General features: G+C 34.8%; 4 protein-coding genes and 1 pseudogene across 4 annotated transcripts; 3 read left to right on the forward strand and 2 right to left on the reverse strand.

Annotated features, from left to right (window-relative positions):
- Positions 1–503: 503 nt before the first annotated feature.
- Positions 504–8,472, reverse strand: LOC108223610 (switch 2). Its single transcript, XM_017397949.2, has 8 exons — positions 7,868–8,472; positions 6,394–6,500; positions 4,591–5,518; positions 4,090–4,337; positions 2,968–3,094; positions 2,622–2,897; positions 2,290–2,542; positions 504–1,048 (listed from the first exon to the last, which is right to left on the reverse strand). Exons 1-8 carry the CDS (start codon positions 8,198–8,200, stop codon positions 738–740), a joined length of 2,583 nt encoding a protein of 860 aa, XP_017253438.1. The 5' UTR covers positions 8,201–8,472; the 3' UTR covers positions 504–737.
- Positions 8,473–9,990: 1,518 nt separating this feature from the next.
- LOC108221790 (early nodulin-like protein 3) lies at positions 9,991–10,767 on the forward strand (annotated as a pseudogene).
- Positions 10,768–12,576: 1,809 nt separating this feature from the next.
- On the forward strand, positions 12,577–14,611 carry LOC108221792 (wax ester synthase/diacylglycerol acyltransferase 6). The gene is made up of 5 exons (XM_064094064.1): positions 12,577–12,762; positions 13,036–13,638; positions 13,785–14,129; positions 14,223–14,360; positions 14,468–14,611. The coding sequence occupies exons 1-5, from the start codon at positions 12,577–12,579 to the stop codon at positions 14,609–14,611; spliced, it is 1,416 nt and encodes a 471-aa protein (XP_063950134.1).
- An 897-nt stretch (positions 14,612–15,508) lies between these two features.
- LOC108221793 (uncharacterized) lies at positions 15,509–16,006 on the forward strand. The gene has a single exon (XM_017395649.1). The coding sequence runs from the start codon at positions 15,509–15,511 to the stop codon at positions 16,004–16,006; it is 498 nt and encodes a 165-aa protein (XP_017251138.1).
- Positions 16,007–16,091: 85 nt separating this feature from the next.
- On the reverse strand, positions 16,092–22,457 carry LOC108223036 (two pore calcium channel protein 1A). The gene is made up of 7 exons (XM_017397083.2): positions 22,216–22,457; positions 21,135–21,281; positions 20,862–20,969; positions 19,993–20,088; positions 18,643–18,773; positions 18,020–18,080; positions 16,092–17,842 (listed from the first exon to the last, which is right to left on the reverse strand). Exons 1-7 carry the CDS (start codon positions 22,351–22,353, stop codon positions 16,301–16,303), a joined length of 2,223 nt encoding a protein of 740 aa, XP_017252572.1. The 5' UTR covers positions 22,354–22,457; the 3' UTR covers positions 16,092–16,300.
- Positions 22,458–23,491: the final 1,034 nt, after the last annotated feature.

Consider the following 23,491-nt stretch of genomic DNA (forward strand, 5'->3'; position numbering starts at 1 on the left):
AAGATACATAAATTAATTTTATTTTTATCACAATTTAAATAGTGAGATATTAATATTTAATACAAAACTTATCAATAATGCAAAAAGTATATAATAATATTTTTAATTAAATATATTAATTATATTACTCGACCAACTCACATGATATAAATATAAGATATGATGATATTTTAAATTCATATTATCTTAACCAGATTTTTCATTTCAATCTTGTATCCGTGTGCCTTGAACCGCACAACCTCTTACCTCTTTGGCCCAAAGTGAAGAATTTTTCGACTTGGGTATGAACCTTTGAATAACTGAGATTAATATATTTTTTTTTACCCCCCACCCCCACCCCAAATTTTCTTACAAATTTTTAGCTTATCATTCAATTTCACTAATCTCACTTCCCTTTATGTTATTCCATTTCAGGTTGTTACTCAAACTCTCATTCACTTTCACTTAACTTGCTTCCTTTTATGCTATTCTATTTTAGGTTGTTCTTGCCTTCTTGGTTGTCTGGAAATGTATGGCAGTAACTTCAGTTTAACAAGTTAGAAGGAGATGACATTATTATTACAGACAGATGAGATCTTCCCAAAAAACTATGATCTTTCAACTACACAGCAAAAAGGGGAAGCACACATTACCTATCAATACAGCAAAAAATATTTACACATCTATCTACTGACACTTTGTATTCCGTTAACATTTGATCTGTGTAACTAATGGGGGATGAGAACTGTTGATCATCATCATCTGTTCCTTTGTTGCTTGTAGTCACGAAGCACTTTCTCCCTTTCTGCAGGAGCAGCAGATAGTAGCCACTTGCTAAATTCAACTTCTTTCATACCCATATATTTAGCGAGGAGGCTATATTGGCTCTTTTTCTGCATCTTGACGGACATGTTTTCCTTTTTACTAGCTTTATCTTGTTTCCGTTTCAAACTGCAGGGGATGTAAGACTCTTTTAGTTGCTCATCTTGGGCCACACTAAGTTCTTCCTCGTCTTGTGCACCAGGTCCATAGTTGACAACATGCTCATTGCGATGAGCATATACAATACCTGATTATTGGAACCCAATATATCAATCAGGTCACTAGTTGCAAAATGGTCTCAAAAGAGTCATTTAACTCATTTAAATATCAATCCTCTAATTAAATTCTGATTTGTTACAACATATTGATGTGGCTAATGGAAGTATATGACATAGTTAGGTGGAAGTAAAGAATAAAAACAAAATACAAAAATAACACATAAATCTATAGATATATACATAAACAGTACACAGAGTAAGATCTAACTTGACCCAAATTCATCTAATTACCACGATCCTACCATTCAATTTATTCAAACATATCAATTTCATTCTCAAACAGAAGCTCCCCATAGCTACGTTATGTGATGGCGTTAAACACCAACAAGCCTCCCTTAATGAGATGGATTGCAAGTAGGATCATAAAAATTAATAAGATTATGTTCTATATCAGTTTTTTTATCGTCTACACAAAGCTATAAATCCATAATTGATCTTCTGTTTTAGAATTGTCCCAAATTAGGGGTTTGTGGGTATATATTTTATATATGGCAAAAAGAAGAGGCACGGGTGAATTTTTCCTCTTTTTTCATTGTTTTTTTCCTCCAAACCCTGTAGATGCCGCATTATTGTCAAGTCACCTTGCCACATTGTTAATGATTTCTGTTAGATGACCCTATTTAATTCGAGATTTATAGGAGTGATATTTAAGTTTAATGACTTCTCGAGACCATTTTGCAATTAGTGACCAACTTAATATATTAGCTCCAACGAGACGCTTGATTGGTGATCAACACAAATCTAAAGGAATATAACAAAGCTTCTATACCATTGCTTTATTTTTTCTTTTCTCTTTCTAGACAGTTTCTGAGATTCTATGTTATCTATATTAGCTAAAACTGCTGACTGAACTTGTGCCACCGATGAACCTAACCAGTCGCATTAGGAAGACACTTTTACACAGCAATTATATATCCCACCATAGCCATATTTTTTATAAGAGTTCTAAACCAAAAGTATGAAAGTTGACTGATACCAAGATAAATCACCCCAGCTCCCTCATTCTGTAGTTAAAACCCCAAATTTTACCCCCGTCTAAGAGACCAATAAATTGAATACATTTGCATCTGCGAAGGAATATGTAATATAGAAAAGGAAAGTATATGTAACATGCTGGAGAGAAGTTATATATAATATAGTCAAGATAAAGTAAACACAATTGCGAGAGAAGCTATATACAGTATACACATACAAGGTTAAACAAACTTACCAAAGTCGTCAGGCACAAGCTTTATTGATTTATCATTAGGGTCACTGTTTATTGATGAAGATGTTCCACAAGTCTCTAAAGATGGTAGAAAATATGCTACAAGATCATTTTTATCCTGTCTTGCACTGGGATTTTCTTGTTCTTGTCCCTGTTTTTCATGTAGTTCAATAATCTCACTAGTAAACAGCTTGTCTGACAGGTCACGGAATAAATTGCAGATTCCAAAAAGTTCACCCTGAAATTGCTTGCAGTCCTGCAAAAAAGCAACTGCCGTTAAAGGATTACTCATTTTATCCAAGAGAAAAAGCAAACCAAGTAAAACTATTCCTTACCTGGACACCTTCAAAATATCTCTTTTCCATTTTCCCAGAAACAGCAATATTTGATAACTGCTGTTTATACACTTGCCGAGAATAAACAAGTTCTTCGAGTGAACCAGCTGAAAGAAGACGGAAAACAATAACATGTCGCTTCTGTCCAAAACGAAATGATCTGTCCTGGGCTTGCAAGTCCTGTGCAGGATTCCAATTTGGATCAAATATGACCACCCGATTTGCACTGACAAGATTCAAGCCAAGCCCACCAGCTCGAGTGGATATAAGAAATACCTGAAATCACAAGTTAATAAAATCTTATCTTATCTCGATTGAAATACAACATCAGTCGTATATTGCTTACCTGTTTGCTTGGACTTGAGTTGAAGTCGTCAACAAGAGATTGGCGCAAGCCAGTGGGTATGGACCCATCAAGTCTTGAAAAGGTGTAACCTTTGCGTATGAGAAACTTTTCAAGAATGTCTAGCATTCTGCAAAGAGTAACTGGTCAGGACCAGAAAAAATGTATGCATAAATTAAAATATATTTAGCCATACGGCCATAAATGTGGATCGGTGAATAATGCCAGGAAGATCATTTGTAGTTGCTGATATTTAATATAAGTATACGAAAGTGTAATGTCTGCCTATCAGATAAGCAGCCTACTCAACTTTTTTTAAACTTGAAGGAATAGTTTTACTTAATTAGAATGCAATTGCTAAAACTCAATATGAGATTATTAATCAATACTAGCCATTCATACAGTGTATATAAAATTAAAAATTAAAATATTCCTGCACTCCAGTAGCCCAGTATAGGTGGCCCATATTTCAGACCTCTGGGGCCGACAAGGGAGTAACAGAAAAAATTTCCAATCATTTCCTCATTCCTACTTCTTTATTTATATGTTTAATTGTAAAATTGTAATCAATGTTGGACACGTCCACAAGTACAACATACTCATCACCACCTTTAAAACACTAATTCAACAATTTGCTGGATTAGAGAAGCAGTGTCCATGCCAAAAGCTTTCTTTTGCTAACAGAGTTAAGAGAACACAGTTTTCTGTGAAATTCATAGCAATAAAAAAGGTGATATGTAGGAAGGATCCTTGAAACTAACCAATGTCTCAACTCACTTTTGAAAAACAAAACGTTTCCGTGCTCTCTAGATAAAAAGTGATTTTTTAAAAATAAAAATAAATCAATTGTTGTATGTGCACGGCAGAGGGAGGGGAGTTGCATCTTGAAAATTATGGTATAAAGTAGATTCTGAAAGAACATATCATATTCTATGAATGTTCTACTATATACCCCCAAAGTTATTATAGGAAAAAAAAAATACACTGCTGATTCAAATATTTTGTTCTAATATATAAACTGGTTCCAAAAAAAAAAAAAATTCTAATCTATGACCTGTAGGGAACACAAAACCAGGCATGGTCATGAAAATAGGTGGGAGCAAGAGTGATGTGTTAGTATATTACCTGACAGAGTAACTGAAAAGAAGAATCTTATCACCCTGTGATATCCAAGAGAGCATCAATTTCTCCAAAGCTCTCATTTTTCCACAATGCTTTACTTCACTCAAACCCATAAAACTCTCATTTCGGGTGTTCCCTCCCACTACATCAACATCATGGCCAAAAATCATGGAGGCAAACTCTGCATCTTTCTTTTGTTTTTCAGGGTCATCTCTGGGATTGGGTTTAATAAGCTCCAAGTGGTTGCTTATCTGTCAATCGATCACAAACAATCAAAAAAATTCATATTTAAAAGATGAGAAGATTATTAAACAGAAACAAGATCATGTACAGTCAACAAGAAAATATCAGGTTTTTTTTAATCAATAGTGCATCTTTTCACCGTCATGGAGTTAAGCAGACTAGCTAACAATTAAGGGTATGCCAGTTCTAGTCTTGATTATTCAAAGAGAAAGGAAACACACAAAAGTGATGACAAACTATATGCAACCAACAGCTTGGCACCTGCTGAAGCTTGATAAGACAAGGAAGAACAACGCAATAGGGGCACGAGTCGCAACCATCTGGGTTGTCTCTGTGAAGGTAAGACCATATGATACCATTTGGAACAGTCCTGTTGCAACACTCAACCTGCTTAAGAGGGCTACCACAACTACAAGGGAGGTCCTTATTAATAAGGCTCTGAATTTCCGGTATTTGTAACATCCTCTGATAAACACGTTTTTGCACCTCACTCATGGCACAAAATACAACGTTATCTTCTTTACCCATCATAAGATGCCCGATTGTCTCCTCCTTCGTCCTTCTTAATAGATATTTACGAAGGACAGCTACAAGATGTTGCTTACGTGCATCAGCAATCCTCACAAATCTCTCAGGAGCACTTGATCTCTGCCCATGCTTGAGGGGTTCAACATAGAACTCTCGAAAATGTTCTCGTGTTCCTAAGCATCCAGGTACTACCCAGTCAAATAAATTGAAGAGTTCCATTAGTTTGTTCTGCATTATAGTTCCTGTAAGACCATAACGTTTTTTTGTTCCAATGGCTAAACATGCTTGATAGAGTTTCGATTTATCATTTTTAAGTCGATGTGCTTCGTCAATGATCACAATCTCCCAGTGAATCTCAGACAAAACGTCGCCATGAATCCTGAAGGTGTCAAAACTTGTGATAAGTATCTCAACCCCGTGTACTTCTAATTTCTCCATGATTAAATCACGGTTAGCACCATGATAGATGGAAACATCAAAGCTTGCCCACTTTGAAAATTCATTCTCCCAGTTTTGTATAACAGATGACGGGCAAATTATTAGTACAGGTCGATCTTTGTTTGCCTGCTCTGCATTTAATGACCTAGGATAGCCAGAAGTCGCATCCTTCACAAAGACGGCAGAAAGAAATGCTATTGTTTGTATAGTCTTTCCTAATCCCCTGTTCAAACACAACACTTTTTGGTTTGGTTTTGCTATAGAGATGATGGCAATTTGATTACCCAATGGTACATAAAGGGACATACAAATAAAGGTAAACACAAGTTGGGAAAGCAATTGGAAAAACAAAAATACTAAGGACGGACTCCCAATTTCACGATGAAAACATCACAATAATTAAAATATAGTAACTGCTACAACATGTTTTAGATCCAATCCACACTGATTTATATATCTTTAATTACACCAAAATTATGTTTGACGACATATTATTATAAGTGACATGAATGTGTTCAGGATAAGCAAAACAGGATTAAGGGTATGTTCATATGTTCTGCTTCTGCCCCTTATTCTATACAGTATATAGTAAATATCAAGTGTCTTGGAACAAGTTGTTTAACAGAACACCAAAAATTTGACTACTTTACTAGATAGTACATATATTTTTGCGCAATATACAGTACAATATACATGCAATACGAAACTAAGTGATTACCATTCAAACAAACTATCACTCATATACAAATAAATAAATATAGTCTATTTTATTTTAAAATAGGCGACTGTACCTATGCAGTAGCCATAAATACTGTATTATGACTTAAGGTCACACGTACAACTAAAAAGAAATTAAGGGTCAAGACTCAAGAGCAAGAACATGCAGAATCCCAAAGAAATAGATTTCAAACTTGACCACAAATTATTATCAATTTTGTAGAGAAAATATTAGCATGAGACGATTTCATTCCCCAGCATAAAATCCAAAGGATTCTGGAACAAGAAGGAAGGAAAAACTCTAAAACACTATCTATCAAAGATCTAGGCAGCAAAAGAAACGTAGTGACCACATAAGGAACTTAAAGATATATTACTCACATGTCATCTCCAAGAACACCTCCATGGTTGTTTTTGTACAACTTGTACAAAAATTTTACACCACCTCTTTGGTGTTCCAGAAGCCTGCAATTAATAGAAGCAGGGACCTGCAATGAGAGCACAATAAACCTATCACTTGTCAGAATTGTAAATTGAAGTGTTACTTTACAAAAATCTTCACTACCACATTTAGAAAACAGGATTATCAAGGAGAACAACAAGTAGCAGCAGGAACAGCAACTATGATTGCTTGCAAATATACAAGGTTCAAGACTTTAATTTAGTCCTTGGGATATTAGACCAATTATGTGCCATTCATAGTGACAGTGCTTATACCACTTCATATCTGTTTAGATACATATCTTGTAATGTGCATATTTTTTAATTACTCGTACATATTAGTATATATTATAAACAATACATTTTCAAGCATGACCTCAGGCAAGCAAAAGTGACAAGCCGGTCAGCATAAAAGCAATGAACTTCATCCTCAACGAATGTGCCCCCCCCCCCCCCCCCCCCCCAAAGCACAAAACAAGTTTTAAGTACGCGTGTTTATATTGTTGGACTTATACAATATTGGATTTTATTATCAGCCCATTTGTTTTGGGGCCTTAGTTTTTAGGGTTTATTACAGGTATATATGCCTGATGGATGCATTATATTGTTATGTTTGATTATATACTTTTTCTAGGAATATTAACTATTACTCCTGGGATTCATTAACTCTAGCGATAAATTTTGTTTTATATATTGTCCTGCATCAGAACCTATACCCTCATGTATTAGGTGTTAGGAGGAGGGCTTACCATTCTCACAGTCCTCCTCAAGTTGAAGGGCTTACCAGGGTCATACTGTATATCCTAATACCATCTCGAAAGCCCATTTTTGGCCAAAGAGTGGATCACCGGGGGCCACCTTTGGGACATAAATATGTCTTCATGACTACGATAAATTATAAATTATGAGAATATTAAGGGCGGTAGGAAGTAAAACATAGAGTACTCTAATCCCAGTTATTTAAGTACTAATACCATATTAACTTACTAGTTTTCCTAAAACTTCACGTTATATTGTACATATTCTAACAGTTTGCCATTAAGTTATTACGTACTGATACCATGTTAAGTTACGAATTTTCCTGAAACTTCATGTCATATTGTATATGATCTAACAGTTTGCCCTTACTAAGCTCTATGGTAATGGTCCCTTGGGGGGCTTCATTGTTCTTAATCCCATAGATTGAGGGGTATATGTGTATATATATGTCAATCACTAAATATGTATTTTAACTTAGTACACATAATTGCAAATCTTTATTCCAAAGTGATGCAACATGAATTAACTCCACCTTTTTCACCACAAAATTAACATAAGCAACAAGAAAATAATAGTAAACACAAAAATCATCCAACATGAAACTATAAAATCTCTCAATTACAATAATGCAAAAATTAAAAAATCAAAAACGAACCTGCACAAGCGGAGACTCAGAAAGAACCAGTGGTTCATAAGGACCCGTATTATCAAAGAGCGAAATATCCGATTTTGACCCGCCCAACGATGACCCATCTGCTTCTTTCTCATCTATAACATGGGTCTCACTCTCTGGCTCGATTTGGAGTAAAGAGACTGATGGGTCTTGAATGCGTAAGAGTTGCTTGAAGAGCGAAGTTTTCGGGGGTATTCTAGGGTTTCTATTAGTGTCAATTGGGTCAGAAAGTGATGAATTATAAGATGAAGTTGAGGTTGAATGATTGTCGTTGGTGCAGAGTTTGAGTGTTTCTTTCCAGGTTTTTAAAGACATTGGAGATTTCAAGAAACAGGGGAGTTTGAGTTTGGTTTTTAGAGCCTAGGAGAGTAGTTTCTGTCAGAATCACAGATGTCAACGTTTAATGTTTCTGCAACCACGTAGATGGTTCGCAATCTTATTATCATACCGAAAATTCGAAAATCTGAAAAAGAAGATCCCTAAAATCTGGTTTGAAAAGATTTGACACAAATGAAGTGGGTGTTTGGGAAGGGAGTTTCTGGGCTTAAAAGCTCAGAAGCCCGTTTCTTTCTTTTTGTGGTGCGTTTGGCAATCAAAATGCAGCTTTTTTTGATACGCAGCTTATGCTTTTTTCAGACGGACTCAGCGGCAAAGTAATCCAGGCAAACAAGAAACTAGTAATTGGCTGCATTGCATGTTTCTGTCATGCTAGATTGTTGCTATTATTCTTGCGAAGCTATTTCATATATTAATAATAAAAGATACCTTTGTACTTATATTAAATAAATATAAGTATTAAATAAATGATGTACTTTTTTACTTGTATTATCAATAGTTATTAATTTTTTCTTTTGTTGCAGAGTTTAAAATATTGAATTTGTAAAATATTTCATGTATTAATAATTAAAAGTCTTATATTATTATAATTTATTTTTTAAAATAAAATAAATTATTATATTACAAAATTACTAAACTATGTCAACTTATAAGTTAAGTTACCCAAACACTTAAAAACTTATAAGTCACGGTATCCAAACACTTATGATAGCTTATAAGTTCAGACCAACTTCTCACTTATAATTCACTTCTTTATTTTAAGCAATAAGTCACTTCTTTTAAGTTCAGCCAAACAGCTCCTAAGTCTGGTTAGTTGAAGTTCCTTCCGGTTGGAAGGTGAAAAAAATCAATTCAAGTGCCGATTGTGGAAACTTTATGGATGAATTTATCATATTTTGGTTCTGAATTTTTTTCCTAAAGAAAGCAGGACAATATTCGGATTTTATAAAATCATATCTTAGTTGATATGTTTAAAAAATTAAATTAGAGTACAAGTCAATTCAACATAGGATCCCAACATTATTAAAATATATTTTTATAATATTTATTTTAGTTAATATATAAATTTTTTTTCAATATTTTTCTTGCCAAATTTACATAATTTTCGAGAGTTTGAATAAAATAATGATCTCCTTAATAGATTTTGTAATATTTTCTATACATAATGCACATGATTAGAATTAATCATTTTATTGAACGAATATTAATTTATGCAAAAATAGTATGAGTTATTCGGGCATATATATGTGAGTGTGAATGTGATATATATTATTCCTATCCTTAACTGTATTTTGTATTGTTTTGAATTTTTATTCAATAAATTATAATAATTTATATAGATGATAAAGAATTTCTAATTTGATAACGATTTGAGAAAAATGAGTCTTTTTGAAGCTAAATAAAAAAGATTATGCTAGAGAACGCAAAAATCCGATACTTCCACGCATGCAAAATTTTTAGAATTCTCTTTAATCTAAGACAACGTAAGATGCAAAATTCAACTGAAAAAATCATGCATGATCACACCTGTGAAATTTGATATAAAATCCCCCTTGTTTTTTAAGTTGTATTTGTATTTTGATTTATATATTAAAACAATTTATTAAGCGAAACAGTCCCGATAAACATCTTAAAAAAAAAAAACAGATGATATTTCTCCATCTGAGTTAATTCAGCACTCAGGAGAAGGATATATTTATCAAATGCATTCATATTCATCTATCCCTATATACAATCTTCATATATATCTACATTAAATCCTCCGTCATTTCATTTACACATAAAAAATCCCTCCTTTCAACCATACTGAAATATTATTTCTATGTAATGGCCTCTGTGATGTTCTTGCAGATCAGCTTTCTAGCGATGATGATGATGCCATCTCAAGCTTTTAACTACTACGTTGGAGGTAAAGATGGATGGTCTTTAAACCCCTCCAAATCTTTTAACGACTGGGCTTCTCAAAACCGCTTTCAAGTCCATGATTCTCTCGGTAATACTTTTGTTTTTATTTTTTTAATTTCATTCTTTTTTTACCTGTACTTATGTGAACTTCCGACTTTATTTTGCAGTTTTCAAGTACAAAAATGTAACAGATTCGGTTCTTCAAGTGAACCAAGACGACTACAACACATGCAACACAAATAATCCCATGCATCCTCACTTTAAAAAATAAAAGCGATTCGGCCACTTTCAGTCTCGATCATTCTGGCCTTTTCTTCTTCATCAGCGGGATCTCAGAAAATTGCAACAAGGGTCAAAAAATCATCGTCTTAGTGATGGCACCAAGACACGCATCTCCAGCTCCCGCACCGTCTCCAGCTCCACTCCAGGGGAGTCATTCCCCGGAGACATCAACTCCACCGGGGATATCTCCGGCTGCCTCGGTTCCTTCTGAGGCTGCAGCACCGTTTCCTCAGGGACCTTCTCGAGCTCCTCCCCCGGATGATGGAAAATCTGCATCTGCACCGGCACTTGGGGGTGATTTAGTAACGGCAGTGTTGCTGTTCTGGATAGCATATGTTAATTGTAATATTGTAATGTGACCGTATGTTAAGTTGATGATGCATGGATTGGGTGTCCATCTGGATAACTGTGGCATGCAGTCGGTGGGTGGTGAGATGCAAACAAAATCTGCAAGTCATGTGTTGCATTGATATTAGGAATAAGAGTTATCTCTTCGAATTTCAAAAGAAATTTTGTTCTGTGTGTACACAGCTCTTTCCTTTTGAAATACATAAACCATTCTGAAATAATATATTAGTACATATAATAATAATAATTATAATTAGTTAATTTTAAAAAATATAAAAATTATTTATTATCATCATCATCATTATACACTACACGAAAAGCGGTCATTTTCGACCGTCCAACTCTGGTTGAAAATGATTAATTTCGACCATATACGGTCGAAATTAATGTCCGATCGAAATTAGCCGCTTTTCTTGTAATGATATTTAACTAAAAATATTATTGTTGAATTAAATTTCTTCATTAGAAATATAGAATATATTCTTTAAATGTAATAAAAAAATATTAAGAAAATAATAACGTATTAATAATATTATTTTGCCAAACTTTTAAAAGTATAATCTAATATAGAGTCACGAATAAGTTTGAATAATTAATTTGTTTAATAACTTTATATACGAATTTATATAAAATAAAAATATAATCCTATTAATTAATTTTTTTGTGTAATTATCGGTATGGACTATTTTTATTGCCAAAAGAATTGGAGTAATTTTTAAAAATCATATAAATTTTGTATGATTATTATTTTTATCAAATAATATTATTCATCAATTAATTATGATAAATAAATTATGATTATTAAAATATATTATGTCAGAAGTTAAAAATAGAAATAAATAAAGAATATCCAAATATTCCGAGAAAATGCCCAAAATAACAATATTTTATATATAGGTTGCCCAAAATAATAGTTATCGGGCTAAATGTCTTTTTTACCTAAACAGTTTCGCATTTGGTTAATGCGACAGTGACCCCACTTTTAATTCAAAATCAGACAGTGACCCCACTTTTAATTCAAAATCAAAACATCAGCTGTTGAAACGAACACAGGAAAAAGACACTGCTATAAAGACAACACCATTCTCACTAACGTTCATGTGCTTTTACTCTAGAATATCACCTAATGCGTATCCGCCCTTCGCATGTGCCAAATGCGTATACTGGATGGAATAAAATAAAAACAGAAACTAAGAGGGAGAGTCGCATACTACACATGCGTGTACTCTATTGAGGGAGAGTCGCATACTACACATGCGTGTACTCTATTGAGCTTTTGCAGAGATTCAGCATGTGGAGACTGAGGATTAAGTGAGGAGCACAAGTGATTGGTGCAGCTTTCCGCATATTATGTATGTGTATGCGCTACATGCATTTGTCACATGCGTGTGCCATTGGTTATTTTGGACATCTAATCCGTCCGTGGTCATTATAGACAATATTTGAGTAGAAAAAATTATATCGGGCGTTCACCCGCAAATATCCAGCATGTCAACCAAACAATTTTGTATTACTTACCTGCAATTTAGGAAAAATGGGAAGTAGAAGTTTCTGCAGAAAATTACTTCCCACGTGATACCAAACAAGCACTTATTAATGCTAACGAAAGGAGTAGTACCGAACATTAGAAAAAGTCGAAACACGAAACAAACAAATCCAGTGCCCGCCTGAAGCCCAGGCAGGCCACCCACTCGCGAACCACAACATAATATTTCACACTCACTGCTTCCTGCACATCTATATATAATCCCTCTCTCTATACATATAGCTAGCAAGCTGCAACCTACACAAATTGTCTACATATTATAAAGAAGGTGACGATGGAGCTGTATGAAGAAGAAACATCTTCCCCGTTGAGCCCGAACGGGCAGTACTTAACCACCTCAGCCTTGTGCCTCACTGTTCTCGTCGTCTTCGAGTTCCAAGCTCCTATTCATGACTTGCAAATCAATTCTATGCTCCGGACTCTCTTTGTACCCACTAACCGTCGCTTTTCCTCTGTTGTGGTATTTTCTTTTTGTTTTTTCGTCTTTCGGTGTTTCTGAAAAGAGTAGTGCTAGGTGCACATAATTGTGTAGAGAATTTTTGTACATAATGACGTGGCAAGTGATGTGGTGGGTTTTAATTGGGATTGTTGATGTAAATGCAGGGACCCATTCCAATTAAAACCATCACATGTCATTATGTACATGTTTTTTTTTACACAATTATGTGCATTAAGCATTTTTTTCTGAAAATAAGTACTTATTTATCGGAATAATGAAATGAAAATAATACAGGTCGGAGAAAAGGACGGTGTAAAGAAATGGAAGAGAGTCGACGTCGATGTCAAGGAACATGTTAAGGTTCCCGTAATCCCCACGGGAAAATCACCGAATTATCACGAAAAATATCTGGTCGAATATTTATCGAATATATCTTTAGAGCCGCTTCCAGAGCACCGACCACTCTGGGAAGTCCACGTGTTTCCTTACCCTACTCTCCATGCAGCCGGAACCCTCATCTTCAAGCTCCACCATGCACTCGGCGATGGCTATTCTTTCTTGGGAGCTTTTCTGTCTATGATGAAGCGAGCCGATGATCCGTCTCTTTCTGTGTCGTTTCCCTCGTTCCGGTCATCAAATTCCATTCCAAAATCTCTGCAGGCCGGGTATCATAATAATGTTAGAAGGTTTTTTAAATGTGTGCCTCGAATGTCATCGTGGATTTTCAACACTGTCAAAGATTTTGGATGGAGTGTGTTGAAGAGCAGCGTGCTTAAGGATGATTTGTCACCGATTCGGTCTGGAGACGACGTTGGGCTGGAGCTTCTTCCCATGGATATGAGTGCTATGGAGTTTTCTTTGGATCAGATCAAAAAAATCAAGACCAGTCTTAAAGTGGTAATACGTACATGCTCCATTTGTTTTAAAATATAGGTCGTTTTATGTCTTTTGTCTGCATAGTTAAAATTATTATTTTTAATTTTTTTTTTTCTGAATAAAAATATATGATACATAAAGTTGCATGATGTCTAAAATGTCACCAGACTGTGAATGATGTGGTCACGGGAGTGATCCTACTGGGAACTCGGTTGTACATGGAAAGCAAAGAGAAGAACTCTGGCGACTCGAATTCAACTGCAATGGTGCTGCTTAACACCAGGAACATGGAAGCAGCTGGTTCAATGCCATGGGGCAATCACTTTGGTTTCTTGCCACTTCAGCTACCTAAACTAAGTAACACTTCACCTGATCATGATCCCTCCCTCGATTTCAATCCCCTTGATTTTGTCTACGAGACACACCGTGTAATCAAACGAAAGAGAAACAATCCAGCTGCTTTCCTCACCGGTGCATTACTTGATTTTGCTAGAGAAATTAGAGGTCCTAAGGTACGTACGTCTATATACTTTGTGAAATGCTACGTCCACAGAAAGCGATACCAGGAGTACTTAATAATTTATTGTGATACATTTACGAGACAGACGCCAGCTAGATTCATATATAAGGCAATGTCGAATACCAGCATGGGCATCAGCAGCTTAATTGGACCAACAGAGCAAGTAACTTTGCGTGATCATCCCATCAGTGGATTGTACTTTCTTGTGGCAGGTGTTCCTCAGGTCATAAAAATCCGATACTTCCCAGAACTTCTGCATATTACAAAATTGATTACTGAGTTTTCTAAAGAATTTCCACCAATTTGATTGTTTGATTGAATGGATTGCAGAGTCTTAGAGTATCGGTACTGAGCTATATGGGGAAGCTGAGAATCGCCTTTGCAGTGGAGAAAGATTTCATCGACATGGAAAAGCTCAAGGCCTGCGTCGAAACTGCATTTGTCACTGTGTCCAAAGCTGCAATTCATTCTTAAAATTCATATATACAGTATCTGTCACTACTTGCTGAAGAGTGAAGTAGTTTTACTTATCTGAACAAGACGGGGAGTAAAATAGCTTTTATATCCCCTAATTAAGCTGCATCCAAAATTCACCTTGTATTATGTAATATGTGCATTGTGATTATATATAGAACCAAAAATATAATGTCATATATGATATATACCTACGTACGTTCATCTCAGAATCGGCCATGCATGGTTATAAAATTTTCGATGTTTGTTGTACTATGAAATGCAATAAATGGGTTCGTTCTGCTTCATTCTCCAGAGGTTTGGCCCCTATTCAGTCTAATCCCTATTAGTAAGAAAAGAGAGATCCCAATATAAATTCAAATCGGTTTACAAAATAGGATACTGCTACATAAATATCGATAATATCAGAGAAAAATCTGTTTTGTTAAATATCCACTTTACTACTAATAAAACTCATTCACTTGATTGTTACTCTTTACGTTCTTCTCATACAATTATTTTTTGCTATTTGACACGTATCGTAAAACTCTAGCTTATTTTTTAAAACTTTTTTTATTAAAATTAAATATTATATTTCTGTTCAGAGTATTTTTTTTAAAATAATCCATAAAATTATATTTTATAAGAGGTTTAAAATGCGTCGAAACCTCCATCCGAACCTGGGCACGGAGGGAGTGATAGCTGGTAAAAAGACAACAATTTTTCACTCAGAATAAAAAATAAGAAGTGACTATGCTCTTAAAAATAGCATTTTCATTGGGTGTACTAATATCAATGTTGAGGATAACTTTATCCTATCGACAGTACAGATGAGCAGAGTAGCCTTATCATCTTCCATATATAGTTAAGGTAGAAGTAGTAAGTTTGAGTATATAGTTAAAGAACTAGCATTGAGCAATGGCAGTAGTCTATGCAGAACAAGAACAAGCCATAACTCAATCTGCATTTACTTCACAACCCCCAAGATTTTCCATAAGATTTATGAGCAAAAGAACAACATGGGTAATTCTTTTCATTTTTGTATCTGTCATGCTCTTATCTTCTTCTTGGAACCTCCTCAACTCTGTATCTTTTTGGTATGATTCTTCGGTTTCAACCCCATCAGACTCACCTCTGTGGCCGGCAATTTATGCGTCGATGGCGCTGGGGCTGATCCTTGGCCTTGTTGCATTGCTGGCTGCCTTGGCCGTGCTGGTTCCGGAGACTCTCATGGTCTGGATCACAGTGCTTGTTTTGTTGAATTTTTGTAGGATGCCTGGGAAAACTTTGGTGCTTGAAGGGAAGAAGCTGACTGGTGAGATGGCTTGTGTTGTGTTGAAAGTTCTGATTAGAGAAGGCAAGTTTTTTGTAGCTGTTTGTGCTGTTTTAGCCTTTGGGTTACTTTGCTCTTGTTAGGAATTTCTAACAACATTTACCATGATCAGCTTCTAATTTCTTGTCATAGTTTTACATAAATGAAATAGTTAAAGAAGTCACGTCCTGACAAACAAACAATTGTTATAACATATCATACATCGTTTAATAAATTAAGTACGGAATTAGTGGATACGTTGTGTTCACGCAGAAAAACTAGCAATAACAGGCTAAAACTAGTAATAACAGTACATACAATCCGATTAAAATGAAAGACTAATATAAGTAACAAACATAACATACGCATTATTCTTCTAACATGAGGTGAAGCAGAATTTAAGCATTATCGGCACATTGTGCATGCTGATCCAACTCCGAGCTCAACATATGATGAAGCAGCATTTCAACTCTCTGACTTCGCGTTTTAGTTCCAGCAGAACGTCGCCTTGTCTCCTTTCCTTCACCTTCGTCGTCCTTGTCACGACATTTCTCTGCATCTTCAATCTCCATTTCGGCAAAGAAAGCCTCCAAGACAAATGCCACTACCAAATTCAGAAGCAGTAGAATAGTTACCAGATAAAAGCTGACAAAGTATATGTAAGACCAAGCTGATGTCAACTCTCTGTAGCTCTGCATCCATGCTTGCCAATTTCCCATTACTAACAAATTAAACAGCGTCACCATTCCACTTGGGTAGTCGTTAAAATTGAAAAGTAGATAGTCATTATCTGCAAGGTCCGTCTCTGACAAATGAGGGTTTCCACTATTTACCAACCCACCAAAGATTTGCACCCCCAATGAGCAATACATGCATAGCACGCAGAATATAGTACCCAAGTAAGGCATTAAACTTGGTATAAGAGTGAGGAATGTGGCAACAAAAGCTCGGTAACGACGGACAAAAGTCAAGAGCCTTATCAGTCTCAACATTCTTACAATAAGAAGATAGCGAATCCATTCCCCATTTGAGAGAAATGGCAATCCTTTGGGAGACACAAAAGTTGTGGTTTCAACCACAACAATGACCACAGTTACAATGAAGTCAAAACGGTTCTGGCCATCCTTCCAATAGTTTTCGAACCCATATGAGTACACTTTTAATGCCATTTCCAGGAAATACAACCACCCAAAGACAAACTCAAGCTGTTGCCAGAAATTCTGCCCAGTGCTGTCTTGTATGTCAAGAGTTGTTTCAATAACAACAGCAACAAGATTCAGCAACAAAATGAAGATTACCACGTATTCGAATTTGGGGTCACGGACAAAGGATTTTAACTTCTCAGATAAGGTTGCCCTATAGAATGGGAATTTCTCTAACCAGGGCAGGGAATCCTCCTTTTGGAACCTAAGTGCTATGGCATTACAAATATCAGTGAATTCCAGAAAATTAATCCTGAAGTCATGGCTATCATCCAACTCATCAAATATCAACCCAAAATCTTCTTCTGAGATATCTGGTAATGTCCTATAGCTACCTAGTTCTTTAAACAAGTTAACACATTCTTCTTTCTTCAAATAATTGGATTTATCACTATCTATAAGATCGAATGCCTTTCTTAAAATCCCTGTCCTTATACGATCCTTTGCAACAACCTGTTTAACTAGCTGACCCTTGAAGCTATCGTACACAACGGCAAGAATCAAGTTGGTGACAAAGTATACACCCAAGAGCACATACAGAATGAAAAAAAGGGAATACCAACGTGATGCTTTGTATGCAGGAATCCAGACATCAGGATTGTTGGATGTGGTAAATAAGATAAACATATGATATATTGTTGAAGTGTATGAGGTAAACAATGTCGTTCCTTGTACTGTATCCTCAAATATGACATATGCTAACCAACTCGAGAACAGCAAAAATAGAAGTCCTAGAAGCTGCAAAGACATACATATACTGATGAATTTACAAATGAAGCCAATAAAACTCTATAACAATTAACAAGAATATGTGAAACTTAAACAGCTTCTGGTATTCAATACAACATTGCAACCTTACTGATAAAGGAAGACAGCAATAGTACAATCTAATATAGAGATGTAGTGTAAACGTACCAAAACATTAATATATGTAACCATCATTCCAGCAAGGACAACTAAGGTCTCTCGTAGATCCCTGAAGTAAATAACAATATTAGAAATTTATGCAATCTTTATCTGTATCAGGTATGCTTGAGTGTGCCGGAGTTCTGTAAAGATGCTTAAAAGGCACATTCAACCACTTCTACTTCATGCCCATATTTAAATTTTAAATAAACTTTGTTCCAGGAAATTGTTTTATAGCAGCACATCAGCAACTTCGTTAGAGACAGGCACTTGGTAGACTAGATGAAATTTATATTGCATGATCAAGTACAACGATATTGAAGGCTCTAAGTTTTCACTTATTTTGTCTTAAATGTTCTTGAAACATGTTCTGGTTTATAATTTCACATTTTTGAAGAACTTGTAAGAAAAATCAATTGTTTATGAAGGTATCATTGTAATACGAAACTTGCTAATACCATATTTGATATGTATCTTCTAAATAAGCAGATGCTTCAGATTTCTAAGACAAGTTAATAAATGTAGGGTCTAAATAAGTACAAAGTATAATATTCTCAACTTTTCTTAAGTATACGATGCAATGGTGAATACTTTCGTTTGTGTGTTTGAGACTGTCAGATCATATCACTAACCTGACGTTCAGAATGAGAAAAACAACCCGGACATAAGGCGCTATTCTGAATGGAAGAGAATAGAATGCCAACGGAGATAGATAAAGCACATAAACAATGACATCAGCAACCAGAATTAGAAGGAAAATGATCTGAGAAGTCAATAAAAGGTACACAAAATGTTAGACAGGGGTTTTCTTTTTTGAGAGAAAGCAAAACCACCAAAAAATCACAGAAGCCATAAAGTCGAGTTCAAATTTCCATCACCTACAATATAGTGGATCTTTATTCGACCAAAATTTGCTTTGATTAAAGAAGACATAATTTGGTAGGATAAATGTTTTCACAAGTTTTTGCACACCTTAAAACCATACAATTCTGTAAAAGCATAATATGACCAAAGAAAGAATATTACTATTGATACAAAAATGTCTATCATCATAATTTGTATTCCCCTTTACCTTGTAGAGCATGAAGTAATTGATCAATCATGCAAATTAGTACGTTTGAAATCTTCTTCATCCTACTCTAAACACTACTATCAAAGAATTAAAATTTGTCAGTAATCTGTAAGTCGACTTCTTAACATATGGCCCACATACAATGATGATTAAATTTTAAATTAAGCATGACGTGGAAATATAGTTCTCTTTTTATTTTAAACTGTCCAACTCATCCTCAGCTTAGAGCAAGACTTCAATTGACTCAGGTGATGATTGCCCGTTTATCTCAAAATTTATCACAAACACGACAATACATTTAGATGATAATTATCTTTACTTACTTAAGTAAATCAATGACAAAAAAAATTTCACTTCACACTACAAAAGAAATTTCCCATATGATTTTTCTTAAATGAAGGACTCCGATTTTAACCTTTTTTTTTTGGTAATTCGTGTTTCTTAGCTATCATTGTACCACAAACTAACAACACATGCAACGAAGACTATAGGGCACACTATTTTTAACAGCGGTTATACAAATCTTGTGAACTTATATATTTGGCCAAATCGTTTATATTATGTAAGCAAGGTAAGTACCTAGGTCTTCCACTCTGCTGCAGTCAACTTAATCAATGGTGACTCATAACTAATCTTATATGTCACATTAATCATAAAATGGATTACACCTGGTTTGACACTCAAATACAATATTTCGGATAATCCAGTTTAACAATGTTCACTTAAACTTCATTGTGTAATCACATATGTATATCGTGACTCTGTTATTTCAAATAAGTGTTTTGAAAGAATATATACTCATGTATCACAAAGTTGATAATATCAAACTAATCAAAGAATGCAAAACATAATGAGATTAAAAATAAAAATAAATATAAAATCTGTGGGAGCATCATAGAGGAGTACTTACCTTTAGTTTATTAAGATGACTTTTCCAGTATATCTTAAACCCTTCATATAAAATTGGGAAGAACATATGTGCCACGAGAATAAGAAGAGTAACTCCCTACAAGAACAGAAAACTGGAAACTTATTGGTAGTAGGGACTTACACACACATAGGGTTAACTCTCATTAGTTGCAAACAACAATATGAAACCTCAATAAGTAATGTTAGAAGCATAAGTCCATTTAAAATCTTTTTAGTATATATAACAGGCACAAAACTAGAAATAAGGATGACAGTTTTCCCTGGCTCAATAACATATGAAGGAGTGAGGGATACCAAAGAGCAAATACAGTCAATTAATGGGATTGCACTATAAAGCCTTGATTTTTCTTACTGGTTCAATTTATGGCACCATATTACCTCATATTTATTTAAACTATTTTGGATAAGCATTGAGCTTTACTATCACTGCGATGAACGATTAACACAGACACGCTCATATGGATATCAACCTTCGACTGAATTTGTAGTTTAATCTGTTTTAAAAATGATGATTTGACAAACCCGGTGGACCAAAAGCATCATGTTTATATATAGGGTAGAAAGAGACCATAAATTTGATTGTATTGGTACACAGAAGTTGTTCAGGTCCCCTATATTACATCTGAATACTTTTGGTCAAATTTTAATCTTATGCGAGTGGAGCAATAGTTACAATTTAAAATGTGGAACTAATTAGAGACATATCTTGTTATCTGCTGACATAGAGGAAAACTTTAAAATTATTTTCACTATGTTTGAGGGTGTATAATAGTTGCATATATTCTCACACAGATCTTGCATAGTGGTCTTAGATGATAAAAACTTCCACACATTTAACAAGATTCTTGCCTCATATACAAGAGACCCAACCCCACTCAGATAAGGCAGCTCTCCCAGAAAGTAGTAATCCCTGTCATCGCAAGAAATCGCCAAATTCTGGCTGCACCATAATGGTTTCTGCAAATATGTGAATATTCAAGTAAACAAATTTTGTCTCTGTCAAATTGATGAAATATAGGGAGTAGATAGATACGGCATATGAACTGAAACACGTAGGCAGTAGCATTTATAGTCTGAAGACACCATTTAAAAAACACCAATGGCACTCAAATCTTAACTAACCTCCAAGAAGTTGAGTAATAACAACGCAAAATAATTAAGGGACCATATGAGATCAAATTGAATAAAAACGAAGTAGAATTTGGCTGCCTCTGCAAAGCTTGCTTCATCATCAAGAATCTCCTCCGGTAATCCAATACCATCTTCCGCCTGGAAAAATGAAGGATACCATGTAATTATAATATGCGATAGTCATGCCTCGTGTCAGTGATGGCTCTAGGAAAATAATGCGTGTAATTGTAATATGACATGTGTTGATTTATACAGAAACTTAGGTGTTTTAACTGCACGTACAAAGGGAAGGTATAACTTCTAATTATTTCCATATATTACACGGTGGAGGTAATTGGTAGACAGAATAAATCCTCTACCCCTTCCCTTCACCCCTCCCCTTCAGATGTTTCTTACCTCCGTACCAGAAAAACAGAGATGTGCATTACTCTATTGTCTTTTTACCATCGCTTGACCAAGACAAGACGTGTATCCACTAGACTACTGCCTACATGCTAGGTACAACTCTTGTCTAAATTTGAAATCGAATATGCCGGTGTTGTCATGCTCTTACAAAACCCACCCTGTTAAGTAATTACTTCCAAAAGTAGTGCACTATACACATCATGTTTCGCAACCTCGGTCAAGACATAAAGTCTTGAATGGTATCATTCCACACAACCTCAAAATCACAATTTCCTTAACAAAATCTCAACACCATCCCCTACACGAGTCCCTCAACCATACACATAATACATCATCTTAGATTTGTATTAACCTAAAAAACATCTTAGCCTACAAATGTTAAAACACTATTAATTTTTTTAACAAATAAGCTCGTAACCTTACAAATTAGTATCTGTTCTAATAATAATTCCGAAATTCCGAGGGTAGGTTTTGTAGAGTTGGCAGGCTAACATAATTTGCAAGTACAGTTAGAAAAGTACTCAAACTAGAAACAAACGTGACATCACTATCAGGTGTATAAAATCTAATGAAAAATAGAGATCAATGTAGTTAAACATAGTACCTTAATATATATAGAAATATGTGATCATATGAAGAGAAAGTTAATGAATATGAAGGAACATACGAGATCAACAAGAGCAGCAGCTTTCTGATAAGGAGAACCATAGGCAATGGCGTCGGACCTCCGAGAAAAAGCGGGGATCCGATCTCTCAGCCGACCCGAACCCTCTCCCCTGAGTAGGGGTAGATGTGTTTCTGCCATTTTGTTGTAATAAAGTTATTTTGTGTTATTCATACGAACATAACACAAGTAGTTGATAACCAACAACCTATACGGATAGTGTAATATAAGACCCAATCATATCTCACTCCTATCATTGTTCACACTCAAGTTGGTTAAATATGTTCAATACTCCCTCCGTCCCCTTGAGTAGTATACATTGGGGGACGGGGACGCGGCACGGACTTTAATGCTCCTGAAAAGTGTAGTTGTGCAATCTATTTTTAAAATTTTTCTTTTCTGAATTAAAGTCCGGATGTTATATTTTTATACAGAAAAAGAAAATCTCAAAAATAAGTTACGGAACTATATTTTATAAGAGCATTGAAATGCGTGTCGAGCAGTTAAAAAGAAACGTATAGAATTAAATGGGACAGAGGGAGTATTCAATATCATCGTGTCGGATCCGTGTATGTCACTTTGGGACTATATCCTACTCTGTATTTAATATTTATCCGACTCGTCTAAATTTTAAAAATTAATAATAATAATTTTTTACGATTTATTGATTTATTTATAATTTACAGAAAAGTATGTCTTAAATTAAGAATATTGAATTTTTAATTTATTGTTTTGGAATTTTAATTTTGCGGATGTAAATAATCAAATGAATACGAAGGTTGCCGGTGTTCGAAGAAAAGTGAAAGGAAAAAGGTCAAAACTGAAGATTGTGAGTGACACGTTGAAAAGGTAGAGGCCACTCATTATACAGCTAGGAGTATAAATATATTTAGTAAAGTAAGTAAAACGAGTTTGACATATTAAATGATTTTAGCAGCTTTCATTTATATCTCGGCAAAATTGGTGATTTGGTGCTTTTTTTAATTATTATCATTTATAGCATCTTCAACCCTGCTAAACCCTTAGCTAAAAGTCTAGGTGGCTTTCCAAAATTAAATTTTATAGCCAATGTTCACAAAAAATGGAACTCCAACCATAACATGCTCTTGTGTATAATTATAGCCATCCTTCTATGGATGGCTATATTTGTCGAACCACTACAGATCTGATCTGTAGTTAATTCCACGTCATCTTCCGCAATTTATTTCATCCTTCTCGCTGATTAAATATTATTTATTACCATATTAAACTGATATATTCTATTTATAGCAATCTAAAT

Source organism: Daucus carota, chromosome 5 (genome assembly GCF_001625215.2).
Source record: "Daucus carota subsp. sativus chromosome 5, DH1 v3.0, whole genome shotgun sequence".
Classification (NCBI taxonomy): domain Eukaryota; kingdom Viridiplantae; phylum Streptophyta; class Magnoliopsida; order Apiales; family Apiaceae; genus Daucus; species Daucus carota.

Excerpts from the sequence above, each read along its gene's own strand:
- LOC108223610 (XM_017397949.2), bottom strand. The coding sequence starts at position 8,200 with ATGTCTTTAAAAACCTGGAAAGAAACACTCAAACTCTGCACCAACGAC. Across the intron at positions 2,898-2,967 it reads ACTCAAGTCCAAGCAAACAG|GTATTTCTTATATCCACTCG; the intron begins GTAAGCAATATA and ends TTGTGATTTCAG. Across the intron at positions 1,049-2,289 it reads GCTTGTGCCTGACGACTTTG|GTATTGTATATGCTCATCGC; the intron begins GTAAGTTTGTTT and ends TCCAATAATCAG.
- LOC108221792 (XM_064094064.1), top strand. The coding sequence starts at position 12,577 with ATGGAGCTGTATGAAGAAGAAACATCTTCCCCGTTGAGCCCGAACGGG. Across the intron at positions 12,763-13,035 it reads GTCGCTTTTCCTCTGTTGTG|GTCGGAGAAAAGGACGGTGT; the intron begins GTATTTTCTTTT and ends AAAATAATACAG. Across the intron at positions 14,130-14,222 it reads GAGAAATTAGAGGTCCTAAG|ACGCCAGCTAGATTCATATA; the intron begins GTACGTACGTCT and ends TTTACGAGACAG.
- LOC108221793 (XM_017395649.1), top strand. The coding sequence starts at position 15,509 with ATGGCAGTAGTCTATGCAGAACAAGAACAAGCCATAACTCAATCTGCA.
- LOC108223036 (XM_017397083.2), bottom strand. The coding sequence starts at position 22,353 with ATGGCAGAAACACATCTACCCCTACTCAGGGGAGAGGGTTCGGGTCGG. Across the intron at positions 18,774-19,992 it reads GTCATCTTAATAAACTAAAG|ATCATTTTCCTTCTAATTCT; the intron begins GTAAGTACTCCT and ends TTGACTTCTCAG. Across the intron at positions 18,081-18,642 it reads TTTCTCATTCTGAACGTCAG|GGATCTACGAGAGACCTTAG; the intron begins GTTAGTGATATG and ends TATTTACTTCAG.